The following is a 21527-nucleotide window of genomic DNA, read 5'->3' on the forward strand; positions in this document are numbered from 1 at the left end:
CTCCAGAGAGCATGAGTTTTTCTAGTTCATCTTTCCACATGATGAGTCCTAGGAATCTGAGTTGTCTTTCTCTTATTGTTGGTATGAGTGATCCAACTGCTTGGGCTGAGAACTTCTTCATTTGATGTGTGTGTGTGTAACATTCTCCTGTAGAACCATATTTCAGCTGCTTCTAGTCTGTTTTCCATTGCTGGGGAAATGGTCCAGCATTCACTTCCATAAGTCAGGATAGAATAAATGTAGCACTGCAGTATTCTGTTTTTAGTGTACGTGCTCATCCTTCTGTCTGTTAATATGGTCTTCATTTTTTGGAAAGCTTCTTTCGCCATTGCTATTCTGTATTTGATATCTGTGTCGCACCTGCCATCACTTGTTATTAGGCTGCCAAGATATCTGAATTTGTTGACTTGTTTGATGTTTGTATTTTCGATCTTGATCACACATTGTGGGATGTTTGTCTTTCTGGAGATGATCATGCTTTCTGTCTTCTTGGTGTTGATTGAGAGGCCTCTGCGATTACTTTCTGCTGCCACTATAGTGAGTAGTTCTTGAAGTTTCGTTTCTCAGTCAGCCATTAGTACGATGTCATCAGCATATCTGATGTTATTTACATTATGGCCTCCAATTGTGAATCCTTTGACGTCTTTGATACTTCTCAAGATATTTTCATTATACAGGTTGAATAAGTCTGGCAAAAAGACACAACCTTGCCTGACTCCTCTCATGATATTCACATACTCACTCACTTCTCCTTCTATTCTGATCGATGCTGTCTGGTCCCAGTATAAGTTTCTTAAGAAACGTATATCTTCCCCATCTATGTCAAGATCTTGAAGCATTTCCAGAAGATCTTGCTGTCTGACAGTGTCAAAAGCTTTTGTATAGTCAATGAAACATAGGTAGATGTCTTTTTGTACCTGGATGGCTCATTCACAGATCATCCATAGCATGAAAATTGCATTTCTGGTTCCAGTGTTTTCCACAAAGCCGCATTGTTCTTTACTGATTTCTGATTTTATGCAGCGTCTTGCTCTCATCATGATTACTCTGAGAATAATATTTTGCCACGTGGCTCATCAGGGTTATTGTACGATGTAACTCACATTCTGTTGTCCCCTCTTTCTTTGGAAGTGTGATGAACACTGATTTACTTAAATCATCAGGTATCTCCCCGTGATCATAGATTTCATTTGCTATTTCTGTTATTTTCTCTATTCCAAAATCTTCTAAGGCCAGTATCATTTCAACAACGATGTTGTCTGGACCAGTTGCTGTGTTACGTTTTGTTTTATTTATGGCTGCTCAAATTTCTGATTTTAGAATGCTAGGTCCTTCAAGATTCTTCTTTACGTTTGGTTTTTCTCCTCTTTGGTCTTCAAAAAGTTCTTTTATATATTCTGTCCATCTGTTTAGGATTTCCTCTTTGTTCATAATTAAGCTGCCATCTTTTGCCTTGGTGCATCCACTTGCTGAGCAAGGTAATTTCCCCAATAGTTCTTTAATCTTATTGTGGAGCAATTAAGAAAATTAAGTCAGGGGACTTCTGGTAGAGCTCATGGAGTGAAGTCGTGTTCTTGACTCACTCCATTACCTCTGAGTTTTTCTTCTTATGATCAGCTATGTTTTAACTAACCATTAAGGCATCGACTTTTACAATACCTTGAAACAAATTGGGCTCTTTGATAATCGGATGCTTTTAAGGTCTGCTATGTCTAAGAATGGAAAAAATGGGAAGGACGGCAAACCTCCGGTTAGATTGAAAGGTACCAATTTTCCTCCAACTGAACCACTGGTGACTTTGAAAGCTATATCGGATCTAATTCAAAGGGAAATTTCAACCTCTATTACGGAGCTGATTCGTGCGGAAATTTCAATTAATTTCCAGAAAATTGCCGATTCAATCGATAAAATACAAACATCTATTACGGAACATCAGTCGGCTATAACTAATCTTCAAAAATCCATGCAACAAAATGAACTCAAGATGGGGAAAATTGAAGAAACAATTAATATAATGAAGAAGAAACTTGACTTTCTGACCTTTAAGAACTCTGACTTAGAATCCAGAATGCGACGGCAGAATCTTCGAATGATTGGGGTGCGTGAAGCTGCTGAATCTGACAACCCAATGAAGTTTTTTTCTCAACTTTTAAAAGATGCATTTCCTACTGTATTTCCTGACTAACCACCGTTCTTGGATCGTGTTCACAGAGCTCCATCATACTCGTCTAAGTCAGATAAACCTCGACATGTCATCTTACGTTTTCATTACTTTCAAGACAAGGAGAAACTGTTTCGATTCGTTCGATCTAAAGGTTTCATTGATCTTTTGGATCTTCATTTCCGGTTTGTGGAGGATTTCAGTAAACCAATTCGGGATCAGCGGGTTCGTTACAGATCTGTGATGTCAGAACTCTACAAGATGGATTTAAAACCAGCGCTGCTTTACCCAGCACGTCTAAGGATCCGTACGTTGGATGGAGCCCTCCGTTGTTTTTGAATCTCCATCGGATGCCCAGAGTTATCTGGATCAATTTTCACCTTCAACATCTTAATCGTAATTTTTAACTATCTCCGTTTGATCGAAGGTTGTGAATCTGTCGGCCTTTAATTTTTTCTGCCTTATATGGGCAGAAAAGTTTATTTTTGATTAATTAATATGGTTGCTAAACTTTCTTTCTATCTGCGTCATTCCTTTCTTTTTCCCAGGGGATTCTGGGTGGTTATTTCCTCAGTGTCATTCTACGTATTTCCTTTGAGGCCTTAAATTTTGTAGTTTTTAAATCTACTTTGTTTTGTAGGTTTTCATAACTAGTTTATGTTAATAATTTCATTTCATTTTTTGTTTACTCATAGGGTCTGGGGTTTGTTGCGGTTTTTTTTATATTTTCTGGCTTTTTCTCTGTTATATTAAGTGTTTGTTTTAATTGATTTACCTTTTTTTATTCTTTTACTGTTTTATAACTAGCTGATCTTTTTTATATTTACACTTTTTTTTAGGGAGCGTCTATCGGAAGTCATGGAGGTAGTTTTAGTGCTTGCTTCTTTCTGGCTGGTCTGTGTTAGATTTAGCCTTGGGGTCACGGGGTGGGGGGTGGTGGGAGGGGCTTCACGTTTTAGTTTTTTTCTTCTTGGGCTATGTACACTATTGAAGTATTGGTTGCGTTCTCCTTCCCGGTATCTCTTATTTGTTCTGTTCCCTTTCCGGGTTCGTGGGTCGAGCCTATCGTCAATCCTCCTTTTTGCAGGTTGACTTTAGGGTTTATGGAGTCTATTATTAATTTTGTCTCCTGGAATACTAATGGTCTTAACCATCCTATTAAAAGGAAAAAAGTTTTTAAAGTGTTCCGGAGACTTAAAGCACAAATTCTATTTTTACAAGAGACCCATGTGCGGAGAGGGGACAGACTACGTTTTTTTAAATTCTGGAAGGAACAACAGTTTCATTCGAACTCTAACGCTAAGATTCGAGGCATTTCTACTTTTATAGACTCCTCAGTTACTTTTATACAACATGATATTATCTCTGATCCGAATGGTAGATTTCTACTGGTTAGTGGTCTACTATTTAATAAAAAGGTAGCATTGGTTAATGTTTATGCTCCCAATATGGACTGTCCGGAATTTTATAAATCATTATTCAATTAGTTCCCAAATTTGAATGAGTTTTCATTGATCTGGGGCGGAGATCTTAATACCTGTTTATCTCCAGCTTTGGACCGTTCGGCTCCTCTACGGACCTTACCTAATAAATCTGCAACTTTGATTAATTCATTCCTCTCTGATTCTGGGTCGACGGACATTTGGCGTTTTTTGCATCCTCAGGAAAAAGATTTTTCTTTTTTTTCACATGTTCACCATTCCTATTCAAGAATTGATTATTTCTTTATTGACTCTCGTCTTATTTCTTCAGTGATTAAATGTGATTATGACTCTATAACCATTTTGGATCATGCTCCACTTAAGCTTTCTATTAAAATTCAGGCCAATACACAAAATAATAGACAATGGCGTTTTAATTCGCTGTTGCTTCAGGACTCGGACTTTGTTAACTTCATGAATGAACAGATTGATCTTTTTTTTACAATTAACTATACAGAGGATATTTCTGTGAACATTCTTTGGGATACTTTTAAAGCTTATATTCGTGGTCAGATTATCTCGTATTCTGCTGCTCTGAGGAAGAAGCTGAAGCAGGAGGAGTTGGTAATTGTGGACAAGATTAAGGAAATTGATAAGAAATATGTTACAGCTCCCTCTGAGGAGTTATATAAACAAAGAACTGAACTTCAAATGGAACACAGTTTATTACTTTCGTCCTCGATTGTAAACCAATTAAAGAAAACAAGAAGTGAATTTTATGTACACAGTGACAAAATTGGCAAACTGTTGGCTAACCAATTGAAGTCTAATTATGCTAAATCTCAAATTAATCAGATTTATAATCAAAATGATCGACTGATACTTGATCATGCGGGGATTAATCAAACCTTCTTTGATTTTTATTCTTCCTTATATCAATCAGTCTCCTCGAGACTCTAAATATATGAATGATTTTTTAGATAACCTAGACTTCCCTGAGATTTCACAGGATATGTCTTCTATGCTAGATACTCCCATTACCACTGATGAGATTAAGAATGTTATTTCCTCTATGAACCTGGGGAAAGCTCCTGGCCCTGATGGGTTTACCGCAGAATTTTATAAATGTTTTGCACCTTCATTAATCCCTTGGTTCTGTAGGGTTTTCGAGGCTTCATTAAAACTTGGTAAACTTCCCAAATCTTTCAATAGAGCGTCAATCTCTCTAATATTAAAGAAGGATAAAGATCCTGCTCAATGTGCATCTTATAGACCAATATCTTTATTAAATGTTGATTCTAAAATTTTTTCTAAGTTATTAGCAAACAGATTAGAAAAAGTACTTCCTTTTATTGTTTTGGAAGACCAAACGGGTTTTATTAAAGGTCGTTACTCTTTTTATAACATTCGCACACTGTTAAATATTGTTTATACCCCCTCACAAAATGTTCCTGAGTGTGTTATCTCTTTAGATGCTGAGAAAGCTTTTGATAGAGTAGAACGGCCTTACTTATTTAAGGTGCTTGAAATGTTTAATTTTAGCTCGAAATTTATATCCTGGATCAAACTGTTATATCATTCTCCTGTGGCCTCGGTCCGTACTAACTCTTTAAGCTCACCTTTTTTCCCTCTTTTTCGAGGTACTCGACAAGGTTGTCCTCTTAGTCCTTTATTATTTGATATCGCATTAGAACCTCTTGCAATTGCCATTCGAGAATCTCCAAATATTACTGGGATAACTCGGGGCTTAAAGTCCCATAAAATATCACTCTATGCTGATGACTTACTTTTATATATTTCTAATCCTCAAAAATCCATCCCTGCTGTTTTAGAGTTATTAGCACAATTTAGTCTTTTTTCAGGTTATAAATTAAATCTTAGTAAGAGTGAACTTTTCCCGATTAATAAACAACTTCCCTTATATCATAACTTTCCGTTTAAATTGATTAATAATTTTCATATCTTGGGATTAAAATTACTTGTAAACACAAAGATTTATTTAAGATTAACCTTTTACCCTTAATTGACCATATTATTCAACTTTCATCTAAATGGTTTCTATTATATTTAACTCTGATTGGTCGTATTAATGCAGTTAAGATGTTTTTTCTGCCAAAATTTTTATATATACTGCAGGCATTACCGATTTTTGTTCCAAAATCTTTTTTTGATAAAGTTGACTCAAAAATTTCTTCATTTATTTGGCAAAATAAAAGCCCGAGACTGGGTAAAATACATTTTTTAGCATTACCTAACTTTAGATTCTACTATTGGGCAATTAATATTCGACATATGAAATATTGGTTACTTGACCAGGATATACTATCCATTCCTAAATGGGTAGCATTGGAATTACAATCTGTTCAGGGCTATACACTTGGCTCTATTTTAGGTTCCTCTCTTCCTTTTGATTTGAAACGCCTTAAACAGGTCTCTAACCCGATAGTTAAATATACCCTATGTATTTGGTTTCAATTCAGAAAATTTTTTGATCTTAACCAATATGGGCTAGCGATTCCTATTTTAGGTAACATATTTTTTCCTCCCTGTTTTACAGATCGTGCTTTTCAAATTTGGAAGACTAAGGGTATTTCACGGTTTTTGGATTTATTTTTAGATGGTTCCCTTATGTCTTTTGAACAATTATTTAATAAATATAATTTATCAAGAATACATATTTTTAGATATCTACAAGTTAGAAATTTCCTAAGTACTATACTTTCTTCCTTTCCAATGCTTCCTCCTACATATATTTTAGATACTATAATTAACCTTAATCCATGTCAGAAAGGTGCATTGGCTATGATTTATAATATTATTATGAAACTTAGGAAAGCTCCATTTGATAAGATTAGGGTAGATTGGGAACAGGAATTGGGGCCTATCATTTCCGTGGATGACTGGGGGCAGATTTTACAATTAGTCAATACTTCCTCTATCTGTGCTAAACATTCCCTAATTCAATTTAAAGTTGTTCATAGAGCACATACGTCCAAAGATAAATTAGCTCACTTTTATTCTCATATTAATCCTCTTTGTGATAGATGTCCGGGGCAGATAGCCTCTTTAACTCATATGTTTTGGTCTTGTCCTACTCTGGAAACTTTTTGGAGAGACGTTTTTAATATTATCTCAAAGGTATTGAATATAGATATCTCTCCTCACCCTATTACGGCTATCTTTGGACTACGTAAAATTTCCAGTAATCTTTCTCCTTCAGCCCGTAGACTGATTGCATTTCTTACTTTAATGGCGAAAAGATGTATTTTACAACATTGGAAAGAGCTTAATGCTCCAACTACCTTTTTTTGGTTTTCTCAGATGATATTATGCTTGAATTTGGAGAAAATTAGAAGCAATCTTTATGATTCCTCACTTAAATTTGAACAGACCTGGAGATCTTTTATTCAATATTTTCATTTAATATAATTTTTTTTTCTTCTCTTTTTTGCTCCAGATTTATATACCCTTCTTGTTTTTTTTACTGTTTTTAATGGAGGTCGGGTTTGAGGACGTGATTTTAAGTTCTTTAACTCTACTTGGTTCCAAGTTAGCCCATTGCTTCGCTTTGCTTTTAGTTAGTTGCACGGTGGGTTTTTTTTCCTTTTCTCTATTGATATATATATAAAAATTAGTATACTATTATGTTACCTTAGTATGTTATGTTTAAATTACATTGTATCATTTTTTTTTCTGTATTAATATCTCCTGTAATTTTATTATATTCTAACAGTGTATTAGCACCTATATGGCTTACCTTTTTGTATACTTATTCAATAAAAAGATTTAAAAAAGAAAGAAAGAAAATTAAGTCAGTAATGCAAAAACGGCACAAAAATAGTGAGGTAGATTCCATGGGTTCATTGTCCATTCAGAAATCTGATAGCGGAGGGGAAAGAAGCTGTCTGTAATTCATTGGGTGTGTGTCTTCACACTCCTGTACCACTTCCTTGATGAATATAAAAGCCTGAGAACACATAACACTGGGCTGGTTAACAATTTCTACCTCGCTGTGGCAGTACATTCCGGTTAATTGGGCCATTGGTTAATTGGGGCAGCCCCTCATTTGGGACTCTGGAAGAACAAAAGCAAATCAAGAAAGAAGCCGGGAGATTCCACTTGTTTATTTGGGACACTATGCTGCTTATTTGGGATAGGAGACGGTCAGTCACGTGCACTTGTTTGGCTGTTAGACACCATACTGTGCTTACAGTGAAGAGTTGCGTGTGCTTGTGTTTTGTTGTTCATTTGGGCCGACGGACGCCAATTCAAAAAGCAGTGCCTTTTGCTAAATTTGTGTTTTTATTTTGACTATAATTTTTTTTCTGAGATTCTTGCCAAGATGCCATAAAAAGTTTTGACTCTAGCTGGAAAAAAATTATCCCACTAGACCAAATTAAAAGCCATCTGCCTAACACCATCCACCATCAGCTGGTGGACATAACTGGAGTGTCAAGATCTACAACTGTCTCGATGGAAATGTAGGCACAACATTAAACTGAAGAAAGCACATGACAAGATTGTACTGACGCTTTCAGTGCAGAAACACGGAAATCTACAAAACTCCCCAACTTGCTTCGACAATTTTGTGCAGATGACACTTACAATGCCAATGAAACAGGCCTTTTTTTTCCTATCGTGCCACACTGGACGGTTTCCTGTGCTACATATATGCTTTCTTTGAACCCAATAGCGCTGCAATGGGTCACATGACTCTGTTGTGCATCTCAGGAATGGATAAAAGGAATTGTTGTTATTGGGAAAGGTGTTAAACCTGGATGCTTTAAGGTGCTAAGAATGGATAGTCTACCAATCCATTTACAATGCCAGCATACACTCGAACTCCTCCGTCATTAACCATTAACAAACTCATACACAGTTTTATAGACAGTGATGAAGCCTGTCAGAATACTCTCCACAGTACAACTATAGAAGTTATTGAGTATATTTATTGACATGCCAACTCTCTTCAAACTCCTAATAAAGTATAGCCGCTGTCTTGCCTTCTTTATAACTACATTGATATGTTGGGACCAGGTTAGGTCCTCAGAAGTCTTGACACTGAGGAACTTGAAGCTGCTCACTCTCTCCACTTCTGATCACTCTATGAGGATTGGTATGTGCTCCTTCGTCTTACCCTTCCTGAAGTCCACAATCAGCTCTTTCATCTTACTGACATTGAGTGCCAGGTTGTTGCTGTGGTACCACTCCACTGGTTGGCATATCTCACTCTTGTACGCCCTCTCGTCTCTATCTGAGATTCTACCAACAATGGTTGTATCGTCAGCAAATTTGTAGATGGTATTTGAGCTATGCCTAGCCACATAGTCACGCGTATACAGAAAGTAGAGCAGTAGGCTAAGCACACACCCCTGAGGTGCACCAGTGTTGACCGTCAGCGAGGAGGAGATGTTATCACCAAACTGCACAGATTGTGGTCTTCTGGTTAGGAAGTCGAGGATCCAATTGCAGAGGGAGGTACAGAGGCCCAGGTTCTGCAACTTCTCAATCAGGATTGTGGGAATGATGGTATTAAATGCTGAGCTATAGTCGGTGAACAGCATCCTGACGTAGGTGTTTGTATTGTCTAGGTGGTCTAAAGCCGTGTGGAGAGCCATTGAGATTGCGTTTGCCGTTGACCTATTGTGGCAATAGGCAAATTGCAATGGGTCCAGGTCCTTGCTGAGGCAAGAGTTCAGTCTAGTCATGACCAACCTCTCAAAGCATTTCATCACTGTAGATGTGTGTACTTCTGGGCGATAGTCATTAAGGTAGCTCACAATATTCTTCGGCACTGGTATAATTGTAGCCTTTTGGAAGCAAGTGGGAACTTCCAACCGTAGCAGTGAGAGTTTGAAAATGGCCTTGGATACTCCCTCTAGTTGGTTGGCACAGGTTTTCAGAGCCTTACCAGGTACTCCATCGGGACCTTCTGCCTTGCGAGGGTTCACTCTCTTTAAAGACAGTCTAATATCGGCCTCTGAGACAGAGATCACAGGGTCATCAGGTCAGCAAGGATCTTCACAGCTGTAGTTATATTCTCTCTTTCAAAGCGGGCATAGAAGGCGTTGAGTTTATCTGGCAGTGAAGCTTCACTGCCATTCATACTATTGGGTTTCGCTTTGCAGGAAGTAATGTCTTGCAGACCCTGCCAGAGTTGCCGTGCATCTGATATCGCCTCCAACCTCATTTGAAATTGTCACCGCCCTTAAATAGCTCTCCGCAAATCATACCTGGTTTTCTGGTACAGGCCTGGGTTGCTGCACTTGAATGTTACAGATCTAGCCTTCAGCAGGCGACGTACCTCCTGGTTCATCCCCGGCTTTTGGTTTGGGAATGTACAGTAAATCTTTGTAGGCACACACTCATCCACACAGGTTTTAGTGACAACTGCAGCATACTCATCCAGATTAATAATGATCTTTCAAGAATGGGGCAAATGGCCTAATTTGCTCCTATATCTTTTGATCTAAACAGTTGTTTGTCTTTTTAACACCTTTTCAGAAAATTAGGGCAGCCGCTTAATTGGGTCAAAACGCACTGGTCATAATTAACCAGAATCTACCGTAGTTCCTTAAAATAAAAGTTGGACTATTGACCTTGCCACCTACCTCATTACGGTCTTGCATCTTACAGTTTACCTGCACTGCACTTTCTCTGTAACTGTTACACTTTACTCTGCATTCTGTTGTTTTCCCTTGTTCTACCCCAATCCACTGTGTAATGATCTGTTCTGTATGAACAGTGTGCAAGACAAGCTTTTCACTGTATCTCTGTACATGTGACAATAATAAAACAATTTCTTCTCACCTGGACTCACCTTTTATCTGCCAGTTAGTTCCTCCTCCTACTTCTCCCATGGTCCACGCTCCTCTCCTATCCAATTCCTTCCTCTCCAGCCCTTTACCTTTCCTACCCACCTGGCTTCACCTATCACCTTCAGGCTAGCCTCCCTCTCCACTCCTCACCTTTTCATTCTGGCATCTGCCCGTTCTTTGCATCCTGATGAAGGGCCTCAGCCAGTTCATAAATGCACCCTGACCTGCTGAGTTCCTCCAGTATTGTGTGTGTATTGCTAACATTTCAAGTATTAATGCATAATTCACAAATATTATTCATAGCTCCAGGCACAGAAACACAAAAGAAAATGTGGTCCAACCAGGTTAACAAGTTGAATGTTTTATCAGGTCGAAAGGGAAAGGCTTAAAGTGTTGCCAAAGTAAACAACTAGCCTGAGGGTTGGGAAATTTTCAGAACTCTCGAAAGGCAAACTAAGAAATTGAACATGTACCTCTCCAGACGTCTTTTTGACCATAAGATCACAAGTCACAGGAACAAAATGAGGCCATTCAGCCCATTGACTCTGCTCCACCATTCCATCATGGCTAATACATTTCCGTCTCAGCCCCATCCCCCTGCCTTCTCCCCGTAACCTTTCACGTCCTGACCAATCATGAACCTATCAACCTCTGCCTTAAATGCACTCAGTAACGTGGTCTCCACAGTTCCACAGATTCACCATCCTCTAGGGAAGGAAAGTCCTCTTCATCTCTGTTCTAAAGATATGCCCCTCTATTCCAGGGTGCCCAGCCTGGGATCCCTGGAGCCCTAGCTTAATGGCATTGGACCATGGCATAAAAAAGGTTGCAAATCTATTTCAAGGCTGGCCCACTGGCACTAGACTCTTCACTGGGCTTTTCAACATTTGATAGGTTTCAATGAAATCACCCCTCCCCCACGTTCTTCTAAATTCCATTGAGTAAAGGCCCAGAGCCATCAAATGCTCCTTATAGCCCTTCATTCCCAGAATCGTTTTTGTGAACCTCCTCTGAACCCTTCCCAACATCAGCACACTCTTTCTTGGATAAGGGACCCAAAACTGTTCATAATACTCCAAGTGAGACCTCACCAGTGCTTTATAAAGTCTCACCATTACATCTTTGCTTTTATATTCAAGTCCTCTTGAAATTAATGCTAACATTGCATTTGTCTTCCTCACCACAGACTCAACCTGCAAATTATAACCTTTAGAAAATCCTACACAAGGACTCCTAAATCCCTTTGCACCTCAGATTTTTGAATTTTCTTCCTGATTAGATGATTATAACCCATGCCTTTATTTTTCAGAACTGCCCGCCCCTCCACCTATCTTTGTATTGTCCACAAAGCCATCAATTCCATCATCTAAATCATTGACATATAATGTAAAAAGAATCGGTCTCAACACAGACCCCTGTGGAATGCTACTAGTCACTCGCAGCCAGCCAGAAAAGGCTCCCTTTATTCCCACTCTTTGGTTCCTGCCAATCAGCCAATGCTTTATGCATGCTAGTATTGTACTTGTAATACCATGGGCTCTTAACTTGTTAAGCGGCCTCATGTGTAGCACCTTGTCAAAGGCCTTCTGAAAATCCAAGTACACAACATCCACTGACTATCCTTTGTCTATCCTGCCTGTTATTTCCTCAAGGAACTCCAACAGATTTGTCAGGCAAGATTTTCCCTCAAGGAAACCATGCTGAATATGACCTATTTTACCACGTGTCTCCAAGCAGTCGAAACCACACCCTTTACAATCTATCCATCATCTTCCCAGCCATTGAGGTCAGGCTAACTGGCCCATAAATGCTTTTCTTCAGCCCTCCTCGAAGAGCGGAGTGACATTGGCAATTTTCCAGTCCTGTGGCACCATGCCAGAATTAGTCATTTTTGAGAGATCATTACTAATACCTCCACAATCTCTTCAGCTACCTCTAAAACGTTCAAGTTTTACATACAGGTTAGGGTTAGTGAGTTGGACATGGGCATGCGATGTTGGTGCTGGAAGCATTGCCACACTTGTGGGCTGCCCCCTCCTCAGACTGTATTGGTCACTAACACAAACAATGCATTTCACCCCATGTCTCGATGTACGTGTGACAAATAAAACTAATCTCTTTTAAACCCAAAACACAGTTAATTAGTTGGCAAATGAACCAAAACAGGAGGACTGCTGTAGTGTAGCAGTTAGCACAATGTTTTTACATGCCCAGAGTTGACATCATCTGGCACATCATGAGGGTTTGTACGTCCTCCCCTTGGAATGCGTGGGTTTCCTCCGGGTGCTCCAGTTTCCTCCCACAGTCCAAAGACGTACCAGTTAGTAGGTTAATTGATCATTGTAAATTGTCCTGTGAATTGACTATGGTTAAACAGGTGGGCTGCTGGGCAGTGAAGCTCGGGCCTGTATCTCGATATTAAATAAAATGTGGTTTATACACAGAGTTGGCAACAACCTGAGCTGTGTGAATGAAAGGCTGCAGGGAGATTTCACTGTTAAGTTGTCCCTGAGACTGGAGAGGAGACAACTTCATGCAGCACATTAACAGAGCACAGGATGGTGAGAGTGTGCAGCGAGTCACTGGGACAAGTACTGGATGCAGGGACGGCTTCAACATTTAAAAGAAATTCGGATTGGTATGTGGATGAGAGGGGTATGGAGGACTATCGTCTGGATGGGACTAGCAGATTGACAGTTCAGCACAGACTAGATGGGCAGAAGGGCCTCTGAGCTGAAGTGTTCTACAACCATGACTCTAATGAGGCCAACCACCAAGGACATGCCCTCTTCTCATTACTACAATCGGGGAGGAGGTACAGGAGCCTGAAGACACATGTGATGGGGTCCTGAATTACCCCTATAAACTGTGCTCGACTACCCCTATGAACTGTGCTTTTGAAAAGAGAGAGAGAGAGTTACTTAACACAAACACCTTGTTTTAAGAGGGAGAGAGACAAAAACTGCTCACAGTTGTTTATACTTTCTCCAAGGACATGGCCTGCTTGTACATTCTTACACAGACAGCGGAGGGAAGAGCTGTTTGAGCGGCAGTTGGTATTCAGCACAGGGAGATAAATAGAAGGTCAGATGATAGACCTGAGACACATGGTTTTGGACACAGAATGAGCTTTGTTGTACCCACAGAAAAAGTGGGTTTTTGGAGGATCGATCAGGCGGATCGATCAGTGGCTCTTGCAGCATGAAAGGGGAGTGACCGGTGGGGAGTTGTCCATGTGTCCGATCCTTGCCTGGGTTGATGATTCCACCACAGAAGAATGGTCCCCTTTGTTGAGGTCACAGTCGGTGACTTTTAAAGGATTTCAAGGACAATGGGAAGATTGACAGCGTCAGCTCATCTGAAGAATTAAATATATCTCTCTCTCCATCACTACTCAACTCAACACCACAAACTGAACTGAACTTTACTCATTATCGTAAGACTATGTATTTACCCCTAGACTTGAAGAAGCTTGTTTTCATCTATTTCCACACTTACTGATATACTTACTTATATATAATCATTGCTAGTCTGTTTGATTTATCTGCATTTATTTTACTGTATTGCATAGTTACTAATAAATACCATTAGTTAGTAGCAATATCGGACTCCAAAGTGTTTTCCATTTCTGCTGGTTCTTTAACCCGTCACGGGATACGTGACACACATGCTCAACGATGCAGGAACAGTTGCTTGCCCGCCACTATCAGATTTCTGAATGCACAATCAACCCATGAAATCTACCTCAGTAATTTATTTTGTTTGATCTCTTTTTTCACTATTTATTTAATACATATATATTCTCATTGTAATTTGCAGTTTTTTTATTATGTATTGCAATGCACTGCTGGTGCAAAAGAACAATTTCACAACATATGCTAGTGATAGTAAACCTGTTTCTGATTTATCAGATCTCTGAAATACATAATGCTCTCTTTGCATTACGTATTTATCTCTTGTGGTGGCGCGGTGGAGATACATCTTTACCAAAGGAGGTGGAAGATGATCCTTCCCTCCACTAGCCTGCAGGTCACCCTTGGGCAAGATGTAGCACTTACCTAGCCCCATGATCAGGGTCACGTGAATCCATGGGAGTGGGTGGTGGATGCTTGTTTGAGCAGCTGGTGCCTATCACAAGTCCTTATTATGTGACCACTGATACCAGGCAGACGATCTCTAAAGAGTATTGATAATGGCTGAGGCCACCCATCTTGTAAAGACACTGTCCGGAAGGCAGCAACGGCAAACCACTTCTTTGCCAAGAACAATCTTGGTCATAAACCATGATCACCCACGTCATATCACATAGTGGATAACGATGAATTTTTTAAAACCATAATTCTTATTGTAACTTACAGTAATTTTTTTTAAAGTCTTGCAGCCTATTTCTGCCATGAAACCACAAATTTCATGACAAATGCCAGTGATAATAAACCTGATTCTGATTCTCTGAAGCATTTCGACATCACCAGCTAAACTTTCAGCTCAGTTTGAAGTGGGAGCGAAGGGCGGGAGTTGATGGAACCAAAGCCATATTTGGGCTGAACACCAACACAAGTCAACATTCGCTGCTCAATGCCCACAACTTTCGACCGTAAAAGGATGAATAACTCATCTAGATTCAGAGCCAAAGCTGAGGGAGAGAACGTGGCCAGCCCACTTTTGTACAGTTAGTCGATCAGGTTCCATTCCCACATGAGAATCAGGCTTGATACCACTGGCATATGTCGAGAAATGCGTTGTTTTGCAGTAGCAAAATATCACAACACATAAAATAGTCTAAAAGAATTGTAAGTTACAACAAGAAATTTAAAGTTAAATCAGTAGTGGGCACGGCCCAGTCCATCACGGGTAAAGTTCTCCCCACCATTGAGCATGTCTACACGAAACGCTGTTGCAGGAAAGCAGCATCCATCATCAGGGACCCCAACCACCCAGACTACCGCTCTCTTCTCACTGCTGCCATCATGAAGAAGGTACAGGAGCCTCTGGACTCACACCACCAGGTTCAGGAACAGTTATTACCCCTCGACCATCAGGCTCTTGAACCAGAGGAGATAACTTCACTCACCCACCATTGAACTGTTCCCACAACCTATGGAGTCACTTTCAAGGACTCTTCATCTCATGTTCTCGATACTTCTAGCTTATGATTATTATTATTTCTTTTTGTTTATGCACAATTTGTTGCCTTTTATACATTTGGTTAAACACCCAAGTTGGTCTTTCTATTATGGTTATTTTTCTATTATGGATTTACTGAGTATGCCTGCAAGAAAATTAATGTCAGGGTTATATATGTATATTTTGAAATAAATTTACTTTGAACTTTGAAAAAGACAGCAAAGAAAAATATTGAAGTAGTGTACATGAGTTATAGTCCACCCAAAATCTGTGCTTCCCCCATCCGCTCCAATTGTATCGTCCCACTCCCCTTTCCCAACCCTGGAGTTCATCTCAACTGCAACTGATGACCACAAGAAACTGTAGAGAATAAGCAGAATAAGCATAAGAGATCCTGCAAATACTGGAAATCCAGAGCAACACAGACCAAGTATTGGGGGTGAGGCAGCATCTAGGGAGAGGAACAAAGCCAACGTTTCAGGCCGAGGGCCTTCATCTGGGGGGGGGGGGGGTGAGAGAGGTTTGAGTGATCTTGAAGTAGGTTAAAGGGTCGACACAACATTGAGGGCTGAAGGCTCTGTACTGTGCTGTAATGTTCTAAACCTCAGTGATAATAAACCTGATTCTGAACAACGCTAGGAGGACATCCAGACAAGAATGAAAGAGATCTCCAACAGAAGACATCCCCTGGACACAATTGACCAGTCATCATTGCTGTAAGCTCACTGTAGCCAGATGCCAGAGGAACTCAGCGGGTCAGGCAGCATCCTTGGGGAGAAGGGGACCAGGTGAAGAGTCTCATCCAAAAATGCTGAAGGCCCATTTCCCTCCACAAACACCACCTTTGAGTTCCTCTGGCAACTTACGTGTGTTGCTTAAGATTTCCAGCATCTGCAGAAACTATAGCACACCAAGAGGAATTCTACAGAAAGTGGAGGATACAGCCCAGTCCATCACAGGCAAAACCCTCCCCACCACTGAGTACATTTGCACAGAGAACTGCCAGAAGAAAGCACCATCCATCATCTAGAACCCCACCATCCAGGCCAGGCTCTTCTCTTGCTACTGCCATCATGCAGGAGCTACAGGAGACAAGTTCCACACCACCAGGCTCAGGAATAGTCATTACCCCTCAACCATCAGGCCCCTGAACCAGGGGGGATAACTTCACTGGCCACAACTCCTGAGCAGATTCCACAACATAAAGACTCCCTTCCAAGTCCTCATGTTCTCAGTATTAGTGATTTACTTTTTTATTATTTGCATAACTTGTCTTCTTTTGCACATTTGCTGTTTGTCAGACTTCATGTCTAGTTTTTCTTTGATTTATTGTATTCTTTTATTTTTCTGTAAATGCCTGGTAGAAAATTAATCTCAACGTAGTACGGTATATGGTACTTTGATAATAAATTTATTTTGAATTTGAACACTGAATAGCAATCTTGTGTGTTGCTCCAAGATTCCAGCACCTTCTGACTCATGCCTCCCCGGACGTACCGAGGTTTTGAGCAACTAAGAGAATCAGATAGAGTCCAGCAGCAAAACAAGCCATTCGTCCCATCGGGTGCATGCCAGCATCAGAGTGACCCCAAAGTAAATGTATTCTCAAAGTATACGTGTGGCAAACCCCCTCATGGACAATCCCAAGCCCGGCTGTGAAAAGAGGGGGTTGGCCATGGGGCTAGCAACCTCATCCCATAAAAACCCAGAGCTACAGAAACTCCAGCAGAGGCTCCAAAGACCTCACCCCTGGGAGAGGAAGGGTCTTCGCCTAGAAGACACAAGCTGGGTTACACCTGGGGACAACGTGAAAGACTAGCACAGGACAGAGGACTCTGGTGAGCTGCTGCCAGGGGCCTATGCCCCCACCCATCCCTGTAGGGGTGAAAGGTTTAAGATGACACAAACGTCACCAGATACATATTTGTGCAGGCATTCACTAAGGAATACAATAGAATCAATGAAAAAACTATGCATAAAAACTAACAACCAGTGTCCAAAAGACAAACTGTGAAAATGCAAAAAAAAGCAAATGATAATAACGAATAAATAATATTAGTGAGAACGTGAACTGCAGAGCCCAGGAAAGTGAGGCTGCAAATTGTGGAGTCGGTGGTGAGTTAAGCTATCCATACCAGCTCAAGAGCCTGATGGTTGAGGGGTAATAACTGTTCCGGAACCTGGTGGTGCGAGTCCTGAGGCTCCTGTACCTCCATCCTGATGGCAGCAGCAAGGAGAGAGCATGGACTGGATGGTGTGGGTCTTTGATGATGGATCTGCTTTCCTTTGTCACATGGTGTGAGCAGAATTATCTGCAGCTTAATGTGAAAAAGACTAAGGAGCTGGTGGTAGACCTGAGGAGAGCTAAGGTACCGGTGACCCCTGTTTCCATCCAGGGGGTCAGTGCGGACATGGTGCAGGATTACAAATACCTGGGAATACGAATTGACAATAAACTGGACTGGTCAAAGAACACTGAGGCTGTCTACAAGAAGGGGCAGAGCCATCTCTATTTCCTGAGGAGACTGAGGTCCTTTAACATCTACTGGACGATGCTGAGGATGTTCTACGAGTCTGTGGTGGCCAGTGCTATCATGTTTGCTGTTGTGTGCTGGGGCAGCAGGCTGAGGGTAGCAGACACCAACAGAATCAACAAACTCATTCGTAAGGCCAGTGACGTTGTGGGGATGGAACTGGACTCTCTGACGGTGGTGTCTGAAAAGAGGATGCTGTCCAAGTTACATGCCATCTTGGTCAATGTCTCCCATCCACTACATAATGTACTGGTTGGGCACAGGAGTACATTCAGCCAGAGACTCATTCCACCGAGATGCAACACAGAGCGTCATAGGAAGTCATTCCTGCCTGTGGCCATCAAACTTTACAACTCCCCCCTTGGAGGGTCAGACACCCTGAGCCAATAGGCTGGTCCCGGACTTATTTCCTGGCATAATTTACATATTATTTAATTATTTATGGTTTTATATTGCTATATTTATACTCTATTCTTGGTTGGTGCAACTGTAACGAAACCAAATTTCCCTCCAGATCAATAAAGTATGACTATGACTATCACTAGCCAGTGCTCCTTTAGATGTGCTTAATAGTGGGGAGGGCTTTACCCGTGGCAGACTGGGCTGTGTCCATCACTTTCTGTAGGATTCCCCGTTCCTGGGCATCGGCGTTTCTATACCAGGCAGTGTGCAACCAGTTAGGATGCTCTCCACTGTGCATCTCTAGAAGTTTGTCAAAGTTTTTAGGTCCTATGCCAAATCTACGCAGAATTCTAACGAAGTGGAAGCACTGTCGCGCCTTCTTTGAAACGGCACTTTGGTGCTGGACCAAGGACAGATTCTCTGAAATGATAAGGAGCAGCCCCTCCCACAGAGCAGGACATCCTCAAATTCGAGAGAATTTAAGATTAAAGTCCCCAGTCATCTGCTGGGTTACGCCATTCTTTAAATGTCAAGAAAAGTGAACTGTATTGGACTGTTTGGGTCAGCGGCAAGGGATCAAATCCCTCTCCTTCCCTCCACATTACAACCTGGTAGGAATTACTGACCTTCCACCGATAACCGCACTACGTTTTTCTGATCAATTACAACGCAAACAACTCGCAAAGATTCTATCTGATCGCGAAGCAACACAGGCGGGTAACACAGAACCGGAAACGCATTCCACAGTGTCTGGTTACACCCAATCAAACGTAAACACTTAAGAATTAGAACTCAGCGAGCCCTATGATGCATACATACTTCAACGCAGAGAGTTGGAAGCCTTTAATAAACTTTGCAAAAAGTTTTACAAAGTTTTCTTATTAGTAAGTTAGAGCAGCTTTCTCGATTACAACAATGCACAGATTTTTTAAAAATTACCTTCTTTGGCTTTCTTCCTTCTGGCAAGAGTTCCGCCCAGTTTGCCCAAGAAAGATTCGTCCTTTCTGGAGGAAGGGGATTTAGGAACGGGGGATTTAGGGGTGGAGGGAGACTTCTGGGGGGAACTGGCCATGGTGGGGGGGTGAATCCGCGCCCTGCTCGGGTCAGAGAGGCTGTTCTGAACTCTCACTCTCTCTCACACACTCAAACACAGGTTTTAGCGCAGAATCGGCGAACGGAAACGGAATTCGCCCCGAGTTCCGAATTCCAGCGTTAGGAAGGAGGGAGGGAGTGAGCGTGTTTCCGAAGCGCCGCTCCCAACCAGTGCGAGCGGCTGCCCTGGAGCACACCCTTCCTTGTTCCAGCACCCTGTCCGGGTTTCTCTGGCCCCGTCCCGATCGTCTACTCCAAAGTCTGGGTCTCTTGCAGGAAGAAAACCCCGCTCTCGTGGCTTGCGTTAAACTCCTAGAAGAAACTGTGCTGAAAAAGAAGGTGCGCAGGACATTCAGGGAGTTAAACAGCACTCGAGCTATAACGAGAAGTTGGACGCATTTGGGGTGTTTTCTCTGGGGCGGCGGAGGCTGGGGGAGATCTGAGAGAGGTTTATAAGATTATGAGGGGCAGAGATAGATGTCTGGTAGAGTAGACATTTGTGTGGTGGTAGACACTTCAATCCTTGGAAAATATATTATTTGTCAATAACTTTTTCCCAGGGTTGAAATGTCTAATGCCAGAGGGCATGCATTTAAGGTGAGTAGGGGGAATTTCAAAGGAGGTGTGAGGGGCAAGTGGTGGGTGCCCAGGTGCCTGTAGAGGCAGATACCCAAGGGATGAACGAAAATCTGATCTCTGACACTCCCCCTCTAATTTCCTCCTATCGGCTTGAAATTATCCCGTAACCCCCCCCCCCACCACCACCACCACCACCACCACCACCACCACCACCGTATTAGCCGTTGCCTCCTTGTGTGAGCCATGGGAGGTGAAAGAGATTGTTGGTTCTCGAGTTTGAAAGCAGTGGGGTAGAAGCTGTTCTTGAGTCCGGTCGTTCAGGCTTTCAAACCCCTGTAGCTTCCCAGCCCCTGGCAGCTCATTCCATCCACCCCCCTCCCTCTGTGTGGAAAAACCTGACCTTCTGATCCCATTTAAATCTCCCCCGTCCCCGCTCACCTTTGTATCTTAGACTCCCCTACCCTGGGAAAAAGACTGTCCCTGTACTGTTCTACAAGACCCAGCATAAAGGGAGAATTGCAGAGTTCTTAACGGGCAAGTCCACAGCTTCCTGAAATGTCACAGCACCGGGTTAATAGGGTAGGAACCATTTAATAAGATTGGTTTAGCTTGTCCCACGGACATGGAAACACTGAAACATACAGTGAAATGTGTCAACAAACAACACATTCCGAGGACGTGCTGGGGGCAGCCCGCAAGTGTCACCATGCACCTGGGGCCAACGTAGATGATGACAACTTACTAACCCTAACCCGTACATGCTTAGAAAGTCATAGAGAAGTACTACACAGAAATAGGCCCTTTGGCCCATTCCATCCATGCCAAACCATTTAGTCCCATCAACCTGCACCCGGACCAAAGCCCTCCATACCCATGTACCTATGCAAACTTCTCTCAAATATTGAAATCAAGCACATATGCACCGCTTGTGCTGGCAGCTCACTCCACACTCTCATGATCCTCTGAGTGAAGAAGATGCCCATCGAGTTACCCATAAACTTTTCAACTTTCACCCTTAACCCATGATCCACCCAACCTTAGTGGAAAAAGCCTGCTTGCATTTACCCTATCTATACCCCCATAATTTTGTATACCTCTATCAAATCTCCCCTCAACCTTCCATGTTCCAAGGAATAAAGTCCTAACCTCTTCGCTCTTGCCTTTCAGGCCCTGCAGACTCGGTAATGTCCTAGTAAATTTTCTCTGTACTTTTCCAAAGTGGAAGGAAACCGTGTGGTCACAAGGAGTACATACAAACAGCAACAGGAACTGAGCCTCTAACATGAGATCCTGCAGATGCTGGAAATCCAGAGCAACACATGCAAAGTGCTGGAGGAACTCAGCAGGCCAGGCAGCATCTGAGGAAAAAAGTACAGTCGACGTTTTGGGCCAAGAC

At 41.6% G+C, this 21527-nt stretch overlaps 1 protein-coding gene across 2 annotated transcripts in view; it reads right to left on the reverse strand.

The window, feature by feature from the left end:
- Nucleotides 1-19656, reverse strand: part of parvaa (parvin, alpha a) — a 109216-nt gene extending 89560 nt beyond the window's left edge. The window contains exon 1 of one of the 2 annotated variants that reach the window (XM_072272881.1): nt 19400-19656. In XM_072272881.1, coding sequence (XP_072128982.1) covers nt 19400-19532 — 133 coding nt within the window. In that variant the 5' untranslated portion in view covers nt 19533-19656. The remainder of the gene's footprint in view (nt 1-19399) is intronic. The other variant, XM_072272878.1, reaches the window with a different exon arrangement.
- Nucleotides 19657-21527: the final 1871 nt, after the last annotated feature.

Source organism: Mobula birostris, chromosome 11 (genome assembly GCF_030028105.1).
Source record: "Mobula birostris isolate sMobBir1 chromosome 11, sMobBir1.hap1, whole genome shotgun sequence".
Lineage (NCBI taxonomy): Eukaryota > Metazoa > Chordata > Chondrichthyes > Myliobatiformes > Myliobatidae > Mobula > Mobula birostris.